Consider the following 10,106-nt stretch of genomic DNA (forward strand, 5'->3'; position numbering starts at 1 on the left):
TAAACAACGAACACCCGCAACTTGGAATAAATAAAGTTGGGTTTTATGCGTTCTAATATTGCAATGCAAACCCATGATGTAATTCAGTAATTCAGAATAATTGAGTCATTGAATGCTCATTTCAGTCGATTTAATCAAACAAAACACAAACATATTGGACATGGCCTCAAGACTGTAACCTCTTCACATTCTGTTGAAATAGTCAATTACTACCCTTATCTCATACATTGCTGTTTTGAATCTCTAATATGTGGATGAAAGTTCTAGGAAAGTTTTATATAAAATTGTGTATTCTATTTAACTTATTTTACAAAGATTATTTTTTTAATTAACTTTTAAAAAAAAAAAATTATCTCACGTACCCCCTGCAGTACCCCAACGTACCCCCAGGGGTCCGCGTACCCCCATTTGAGAATCACTGGTTTAGACAACAAAAACAGAGTGAAGCTCTCATTTCATCAACAATCTTTGAGTACAGACACCGTCCTGCAGAGAGCACACAACCCAACAGCACGTTGTTGGTCTAGCATCACTTTACAAAACATTTGCATTAAGACACTAAGACTAGCTGGTCCCTTGTAAAGGTCAGTCCACCTTAAATGAGCAGTGGGTGATCAGCAGGTGAAAGGCAGGACACGGGAACTTGGTCCTGAGCAGTGTTGGGCAAGTTACTTTTAAAAAGTAACTAGAAATAGTTATAGTTACTCTTTTCAAAAAAGTAACTAGTTACTTTATTAGTTACTAAATTATAAAAGTAACTAGTAACAAGTTACTTTACTTTAAAAATAATAACAATAAAAATACAAGTTTTTGTGTTGTTTTTTGCTGACTAGTTCTCTGAAGGCATGCAACAGACTCGACCGTTGCGATGGGCAGCATGTCCTCAACTACATACCTGGCAATCAATCTGTTTAGTTGACTCTGGGTGACATGTGGCGATTTAAAAAAAAATGTTGGCTGTTTAGATGGTGTTGCTCCATCTGGGTCAAGCCTCCTTCCCTCACATGTCGATGCGTTGGTGTTCCTCAACGCAAACCAAAAATCTGGAAAGGTGGACGTTATCGTGGAGGACAGCGAGTAAAGTGTTGCGCACTGGATTTACGTGGTATTTCAGTAAACAGAGTTTTTTGCTGTCGATTTCGGTGAGTCCAGTTACTGTTTGTTAATTACTAAGTCCAGTTACTGTTTGTTATTTACTCAGCCATGTAACACAAATTAAAATGCAGTGTTTAATGTAACTGTATGAGTTCCAATATAAATTACAGTTGGACACCTCTCTTTGTGTGTCTTTATTATGACGTAACGACTAGTCGACTGCTATTTTGAAAAACGTGTCGACTAGTAAATAGTTGTGAAACCCCTAGCTTTAACCAATCATCACTCCTCTCTGGTTACTTTCACTTTTACATGGTATTGTGAGAGGACATCGCTGTATTCGCCTGTAAGTTACATCCGCTGGGAGATTCGGTTCAGTTCTATCACATAATGTAACGCAGTAAACCACCCATTTAATCACAGTGACTATAACAGCGTTACTGAATGGGAATAGGTAACTAGTAACCCTATTAGTTACTGCAAAAAGTAGTTGCGTTAGAGTAACGCGTTAGTCCCAACACTGGTCCTGAGGAGATGTAACCATTATTAAACAAGAAATAGTCTCAAGGGGTCGAAGAAATAAACATTTGTGATTATTAGCGAATCGGTTGCAGGTGGGTGAAAACAGGCTTAGGGAGTAACGTATTACATGTAACGGCATTAGGTCATCAGGATACAAAATAGACAAATGTATTCCCTTACCAACACACTTGGTCTTTTTAAACGATTACGCCATTTAAATATTTTGTCACAAACTTTGCAGATCTATTTTTCCTCTCCTGTGTGGATTCTCATATGTGACTTTAGATGTCCACTCTGTGAAAAAGCTTTCTTACAGACTGTACAGGTGAATGGTTTATCTCCTGTGTGGACTCTCATGTGTCTCTTTAAATGTGCATTATGTGAAAAAGCTTTTTTACAGACTGTACAGGGGAATGGTTTCTCTCCTGTGTGGATTCTCATGTGTTTATTTAAACGTCCACTCTGTGAAAAAGCTTTCTTACAGACTGTACAGGTGAGTGGTTTCTCTCCTGTGTGGATTCTCATGTGTATCTTTAAATATCCACTTGTTGAAAAAGCTTTCTTACAGACTGAGCAGCTGTGTGGTTTCTGTCCTGTGTGGATTATCATGTGGTCCTTTAAACTTCCACTCTGTGAAAAACCTTTCGTACAGACTGTACAGGTGAGTGGTTTCTCTCCTGTGTGGATTCTCATGTGTATCTTTAAATATCCACTTGTTGAAAAACCTTTCTTACAGACTGAGCAGCTGTGTGGTTTCTCTCCTGTGTGGATTACCATGTGTATCTTTAAATATCCACTCCGTGGAAAAGCTTTCTTACAGACTGAGCAGCTGAATGGTTTCTCTCCTGTGTGGACTCTCATGTGTCTCTTTAAGTTTCCACTAAGTGAAAAAGCTTTCTTACAGACTTTGCAGGTGAATGGTTTATCTCCTGTGTGGACTCTCATGTGTACCTGTAAATCTCCAGTCCGTAGAAAAGCTATCTTACAGACTGAGCAGCTGAATGGTTTCTCTCCTGTGTGGACTCTCATGTGTTTCTTTAAATATCCACTCTGTGGAAAAGCTTTCTTACAGACTGAGCAGCTGAATGGTTTCTTTTCATCACTATGTCGTGGATCACTGACAGATTCATGTCTATTTTTCAGTGAGTTTGAGCCTGATGCAGGTTCTCTGGTCTCTTTCCTATCAGCACTGTCTTCAGTGTCAGGTTCAGAAGAGTCTTCAGAGTCAGGTTCAGAAGAGTCTTCAGTGTCAGGTTTAGAAGAGTCTTCAGTGTCGGGTTCAGAAGAGTCTCCAGTGTCAGGTTCAGAAGAGTCTTCAGTGTGGTCCTCAGTCTTTGGTTGTAAACTGCTCTCTGGATCCGAGTTCCTGGCTGGTTCTGGTCCTCGACAGTCATCTCCATCAGCTTCTGTTTCCATGTGTTCAGTTTGTCTTTGATGAGGCTGAGAGGACTGAGGTTTCTCTTCATCATCTTCACTCTTCACAGGGTCAGGAGTGAAAGTGGACTTGGTGATATCGGCCTCCTCCAGCTCCTGAAGCTGCTCTCCCTCCTGTTCCAGCTTAATGTGTGGGGGGGGCTCTGGGTCCTCCTGGTCCAGACTGGTGCTCCACTCTTGCTGGTCATGGAGAAGCTCTTCTTTAACCACCACCAGCTGCTGGAGGTCTGCAGGAAACAGGAAACACAGTCAGAACAAACTGTTAAGTGTTAGCATTTAAAAACCTCATCACCATTACAATGGGAGACATTTTGCAGCCCTAATTAATGCCTTTGTTTTTATATTTTCACATTATCTTTCTTAGTCCCACCTATTGTGTATTTCTGTTGGCTCAAGTCACCTCATGTAGCCCAGCCCCTTTCCACTTCCAGTTCAAAATGTAAAAGGGTTTTTTCTTCTGGCGTAGCACAAGCCGCAATGTAAACAATGAATTTTATTTGCGATCGTTCACAGATACACTACGCCTACAGTATAGAATGAAAATACTCCGTTACAAATTAAAATCCTGCATTCAAACCTTATTTAAGTAAAAGTATGCAAGTATTAACAGAACATTTGACGGCACCTTCTTATGTAACAGTAATGATGGTGCAGTAAAATGTTCCCTGTCAGTGTTTAATTTATGTTTCTTCATTATTTTGTATGTTGCATTTTACTGCTGTACATGTTCAAAGTTGCGCTTGTATAAATGATTATGGATGAGGGAACCTGCTAAATGTTCAAATATTTGTGTTTTTTTATATACAGTAACACACTGTAAAACAATCTTTTTTTTACAGTTTTTTTAGTGTATTTCATAATTACAGGAAATCATAATCAATTTACAAGAATAAACGGTTTATTGAAATGTGTCATGTATTTTAACCTCTTAAGCCCTGAGCCTGTTTTTCAGGTTTCAGGCTTGAAAATGCTATGCCCAAAACAAATGACTATAACTTAACTTCTAAAAGGGTTATATGAATAATTTATTTTATCAAAGCAAGGTTACATCTGTGAGTTGGATGTAGAAGTGTCGGAATCAATATAGATGTTTCTGTGTCAGAGTGAATTCAGATGGAACATAGTAAAAAAAGGTAAATTCTTAACTCTGCCTAAAAATAACCCATTACTTATAGTGAAAACCACGCTTGAATGATGGTATGGTAGACTAAAAGCTTTAGGAATCCAAAGTAGAACATATAATAAGTACCCTGTATCAAGATTGATGCAAAACAAGTTAAATTTGACCTTTTTAGAGAGGTTTAGCAAAAAGTAGTCCAGGCGGACTGACCTTTGGGCACATTTTGGCACATTTGGATACCATCAGTGCCATTTGACCTTTTTCAGGTACCATACTGTAAAAATAATTGTATTATCACTATAGGTAATCATTCCATCAATACAAGTGTTTTTATAAAAAATATTGTTTTTTAAATTACATTTCTTTTTTAATGTAAATGGTGTGTGTGTGTGTGTGTGTGTGTGTGTGTGTGTGTGTGTGTGTGTGTGTGTGTGTGTGTGGTGTGTGGGTGTGTGGGTGTGTGTGTGGGTGTGTGTGGACTTTGCCGCAGTCCTTACATGTTTATCACCCGACTAACACTTATAGGAAGGTTTACTTACACAATAAAAATTAGGAAACATAGGATAGATTTGTCTCCAACAGGAGCAGATTTATTTAAAGAATAACACACTAAAAAACGACACTAAAACCGAAATAACACCACAAGCATTTTTTTGTAAACACTGGCAAAAAAGAAAGAATTGTCCACAACCTGAATGTGTTTAGTGTTTTTGAATTGAGGCACCAGGCACTTAGTGCAGTAGATAGGTCATCACCATTTTGAGCACCTCCTGAGCGCGGTGGCATCTTCCCCATAATACTTGGGAATGCAGTGATGATGGGGGGAGTGGTGTGGTGTGCAGGACTTTCACCCTCGTGTCTGCGCAAGCTGCTCCCTGAAGGACTTCTGGGTGTGTGGCTTCATCCTGCCGGGGTCACCCCTCATCTTGTGCAGCTCCTTGTGGAGAAGGAAGCTGTTCACCACGGCAGTGTCCAGAAAAATGGTAAAAACAAAGTCTTGTACCAATTTCATGGTTTTGCGGTGGAACGCTGTAGTACCCAATCAAAGCATCGGCACATCCACGCAGCTCATGCTTTTGTTGTAGTCCACCACAGCGTCAGGAACGGTAACAATCTTAGTCTGCCACACACCAGCCCGTTTCACTTTCCTCCTGAGAGTCTGTCCACTGAATAAGAAGATGCAGAGGGAGGCTGAGTTAGTACTGGTGCAGACGTCCGGCGGCGTAGCTTGGATGTTGATGGCTCTGGGGCAACTGTATGCTGATCTGATTGCACGTCGTAGCTCGGATGAGGCAGATGTTGATGGCTGTGATCCAGAAGCCATCTTCATCACTGTGAAAACAATTACTTTGATTACTTCACTGGCTTATTCTTTCAAAAATCAGAAATAATTCCTCCATTTAGCGTGTGTGAAATAACATTATACATATATATATATATAGACTGATATACAATACAGCTTATTTATAAACTGCTAATAGTCAATGTCTGTCGAACTACAAAACAGCATCCATTTGGCGTGTGTTGGAATAACAGTATATATATATATATATATATATATGGACTGGGTTGATATACAATACAGCTTTTTTTATATACTGCCGTGTTATAGTCACGAAATACAATTAATCTATTTATACGTTCACCAACATGATGTTCCCATTGTTTTAGTATCTCACGGAACGATAACGCTACAACAACAAAGCGGCGTCCATGTTGTATTTTGCGAGTGTGGCATTACTATAGATTACACCAAATACACAACGAATAGATACAAACAGAGAGAGTACATACCTTTCCTGAAGTTCATAATCAGGGTCTGATTGTTGTCTGACTGTTCTGTTGCCTGCTGTTGACTCTGTGTTCGTCGTTGTGTTGTCGCTTTGCTGTGTTCGTTGCTGCTGAGCTGGAGCGGTTGTGCGGCTGCCTCTGCTACGTCTGTGCGTAAAGCAGCCGCTGCTGGCATTATTCATACTACGCAGGATCCTATCTCTGGAACCCATTGGTCGATTTGGGTGATTGACACCTTTTTTGAAACTTTAGAGCCAATAGAATGGAGGGAGAGTTAGTAAATCCCGCTTTTAACTTACGTCAAGGAGAGAGAGGCTTGCGTAAACAGCACATTAGACACCCTGAGCCCCGGACTGCAACACTTTATACCTACTCTGCGGCCATGAATGTAATGATGGATTATCAACAACAATTCTAAAGTGACAAAGAGACATTGGATTAACCTTGAGCAGCGTTTTTATTCCCTTGAACACGACTTTTGATCACAAAACAGCAACGGTAAGACATAATTATTGTTTTGGTTTAGAACACTGTTGTTGTTTTCTTGCTCTGTTCTGGCTGATAGCTCAGTGAGTTTGTGTCCTACAGTGATGATACTTATATCAAAAATAATCTGTGGAGTATCAGCTTTCAGTTGATATGTAGTTATGCAGACCATATTAAGTTTTTAAAGATCGTTTAGCTAGTTAGCACCGGATAGTAGCATCAGTCTGTTTTCACTAAGGGCTAATGCTAACGCTTCTTGGGAGACTTGTGTTTTGTTTCGGTAAAAATGGCTCATATCTTCAGGTTGCTGAGTTTTTTCCTGTTATTTGAGTATAAGAAATTCATAGGTTTTTAAATATTAAGAAGCCCCCCAGACGCTGTCCCCTGCAGTGACACGGGGGGGGGGGGGGGCTTAAGAGGTTAACAAAAAGGAAAACTGTAAAAATGGAATACATTATTTATCAGTTTTTAATTGTGAATTTAACAAAACTAACCAAAAAAATAAATGATTTTCTGTTGGCAAATTAGCTGCATTTTCTGTAATTTAACTAAAAAAATACTTTTGTTATGCCTATATATCACTGTCAAAATACATAATACTGTTAATACTCATTTAAAAAATTATAATTGCAAGTCAATATATGAGTAAAGAAAGAAATATTTTGTAATTTTGCTTAATTTAACCACTACCTTATATTGATAAACTGAAAAACACAGGTATTGACATTCCCATTATAGTAAAAAACTACATTTTAACCACATTTTGACTTACATTACATTGTTAGTGATGAGTCAGATTCTGTCCCCCAGGGTGGTCTTTCAGCTTTTCTGCTTTAACTTTTGACTTTCACTTTTAACACGGGAGAATAAGCGGAATCTCTCTCTCTCAGCTCTCTGCTCTCTGCTCCAGTAATGAGTGACCCGGCAGTGAAGAATAAGCATATTATAACAAATGTAGCTTGTTTCAGAGCTAGATCCAAATAGCTATTTGATATATATATATAATTTCTGCTTCAAACACGTTGCATACCGCCATTTTATTGTCCTTTTCGGACACTTAAAATACGCCAGACTGGTGAAGCCATTTTGGTGAGCTGTTTTGCCGCGCACAGAGAAAAGTGTCATGTATTTTACGTCATGAGGCTCGCGATCGGCATTTTAGGAGAGCCCGATCGATCGGTAGAGAGTGAGTATCGGCCGATATTGATCGGTGGCCGATCGATTGGAGCATCCCTAATATTTATTCATTGATTTCTTTATGAATTATTTGTCACATATGCAATACAATGCATACAGAGTTAAGGCTGTTATGACAGTGTTACGACATGCTTTTACGGCATGCGATGGACTGCTTTACTTCAGAGTAAGCCCGCGAGTTGTGTGGTTGCTGCCTACTGTAATGTCCTTGACTTACTGTATAATAACCTGAGTCGTGAAAGATACTCGACCCTCGATCATTCTACATGGTGTCAGGAATTAAACAAGACAAAGTAGAGGAATATAGACGACGGAAATGGCCAAGTTTAATCCCCCAGTGAACTTTTCGTTTGATAAGCCGACTGAATGGCCAGAATGGAGGCACGCTTTGAGCGGTACAGACTCGCTCCCAGGCAGAAAACATATTCAAGTCTTTCACTTTTGCCGAAGAAGATGACGGCGATGACTTTGCCGTTGTGGTGGGAAAGTTCAACGAGTACTTTTTCCCGAGGAGGAACGTTATCCACGAGAGGGCATGTTTCCACCAGCGGGTCCAGCGGCCAGGGGAGAAGGCAGAGGGTTTCATCCGAGCCCTGTATGATCTATCTGAACACTGTGAGTTTGGCGTAAGCCGAGATGAGAATATATGAGACCGAATTGTGTGTCGGGAAACGAGACAGAGCTCTCGCGCAGGCTGCAGCTGACGGCGGACCTAACACTAGCACTGACGATACGGACCATCAGGCAGTCAGAGGAGGTCGCAGCACAAGTGAGTCTGCAGGAAGACACAGTGGGATCAGTACAGGAGGTGAGATTCAAAGAAAAAAATAAACAAATGGAACCTCAACAACATCAAGGCAAGTCAAAAGACAGAAAATGGGGGGGGGAAGTGAAAGGAAATGTGGTAAATGTGGGAAATCACACAGCATAGCAAGGAAGAAGGGTGTCCTGCAGCTAAAGCTACATGCACAAGTGCAATAAAATAGGACATTGGGCCAGAGTGTGCCGAAACAGCAACATGATCAGTGAATGACTGGTCACATGGACTGTACAGGCTGAGCAGACCCCTTATTGCTTAGGCTCAGTGTGCAGTGCAGATGAGAAAGAGCAGTGGACAGTACAGCTCCAGGTGGATTCTACTCCAATGGAATTTAAAATTGACACAGGAGGTGATGTCAGCGTCTTATGTGAGGATGCATTTCACACACTCACTCCACCCAAAACACTGAAACCAGCTGACATCCCATTCGACAGCCCAGGAGGTGAACTGTTGTGTCTGGGACGCTTTAATGCTACAGTTAGTTACAAGGGAAAGAATTACCTATTTGAAGCACATGTAGTCCGTGGCCAGAGTGTCAGTAACCTACTCAGCCGGGATCTGTCAGTGGAGATGAACCTGGTGAGGCGTGTTGATGAAGTGAAATTCACTACCAGTGAACACCTTCAAGCCTCTGGTGAGCACGGCACACTACAAACTGAACCTGTTCAAATCCAATGAAAGGATGGGGCTCAACCATATGCAGTGCATACAGCACGTCGTGTGGCCTTCCCAATGTTACAGTATGGTAAAAGAGGAACTGCAGAGGATGGAGAAGAACGGTGTCATCGAGAAGGGAAACACAGCCAACTGAATGGTGTTGCTCCTATGGTGCCCGTTCTAAAGAAAACCACAGGCAGAGCCAGGATCTGTGTGGACCTGGGAAAGACTGAATGAGTCAGTCAAAGGAGAGCGCTACATCTTACCACCTCTGATGAAATAACTGCAAAGCTAAGTGGTGCAACTGTGTTTTTCCTCTCTCGACGCTGCAAGTGGGTTCTGGCAAATCCCACTGCACCCAGTCAGCTGTAATTAACAACCTTTATAACACCGTTTGGCAGGTACCGTGTTCAAAAGGTTACCTTTCGGGATTTCCATGTGCGCCTGAGATCTTCCAGCGGAAAATGCTAGAGACTCTGCAGGGGCTGGAAGGCGTTGAAGTCTTCATGGACGATATCCTGGTCTATGGGACATCGACAGAACAGCACGACGCCAGACTCGAGAAGGTACTACAGCGTGTTGTAGTCAGCAGGCTTAAAAACGTAATAACTTCCCAGCCTGTAAGCGCCAACACACCAGAGACTGTTACCCATGAAAACCAAGTGAGGTGGACGACCCACCACCAACACCAGGACGTGTTTCAGACCAGGTCTGGCCGTGTCAGTAAGCCGGCCACTAGGTTGGACTTGTAGACAGGAGTATTTTGGGGTGTTTCACAATGACCTCTGGGGTGAGAGAGAAAAAAAACACCTATGGCCTTTGGGGGGTGGGGGAAACACAGGTGGACTCTGAGTCTGCAGCAATTCTGGGGTTCTGTTTATTGTCGATGTTATGCACAAGTGATATTACTGCTGCAATGTTTAGAAAAGAAAAATTGCATCTTGAAATTTTATAACAGCACTACTGAAGGTATTGGTTACCCAT

At 41.2% G+C, this 10,106-nt stretch overlaps 1 protein-coding gene across 1 annotated transcript; it reads right to left on the bottom strand.

Moving 5' to 3' along the window:
* Positions 1 to 378: 378 nt before the first annotated feature.
* Positions 379 to 6,137, bottom strand: LOC139433410 (zinc finger protein 583-like). Its single transcript, XM_071202412.1, has 4 exons — positions 5,966 to 6,137; positions 2,937 to 3,278; positions 2,343 to 2,840; positions 379 to 2,258 (listed from the first exon to the last, which is right to left on the bottom strand). The coding sequence occupies exons 1-4, from the start codon at positions 6,135 to 6,137 to the stop codon at positions 1,861 to 1,863; spliced, it is 1,410 nt and encodes a 469-aa protein (XP_071058513.1). The 3' UTR covers positions 379 to 1,860.
* Between the last annotated feature and the right edge of the window lie 3,969 nt (positions 6,138 to 10,106).

Source organism: Pseudochaenichthys georgianus, unplaced genomic scaffold (assembly GCF_902827115.2).
Source record: "Pseudochaenichthys georgianus unplaced genomic scaffold, fPseGeo1.2 scaffold_423_arrow_ctg1, whole genome shotgun sequence".
NCBI classification, from domain to species: Eukaryota; Metazoa; Chordata; class Actinopteri; order Perciformes; family Channichthyidae; genus Pseudochaenichthys; species Pseudochaenichthys georgianus.

Bases quoted from the DNA above. Each gene is read 5' to 3' on its own strand.
- LOC139433410 (XM_071202412.1), bottom strand. From the start codon at position 6,137: ATGCCAGCAGCGGCTGCTTTACGCACAGACGTAGCAGAGGCAGCCGCA. The intron at 2,841-2,936 runs CTGAAGACTCTT...CTGAACCTGACT, and splicing joins ACCAAAGACTGAGGACCACA to CTGAAGACTCTTCTGAACCT. The intron at 2,259-2,342 runs GTTTTTCAACAA...TCTGTACGAAAG, and splicing joins CTGCTCAGTCTGTAAGAAAG to GTTTTTCACAGAGTGGAAGT.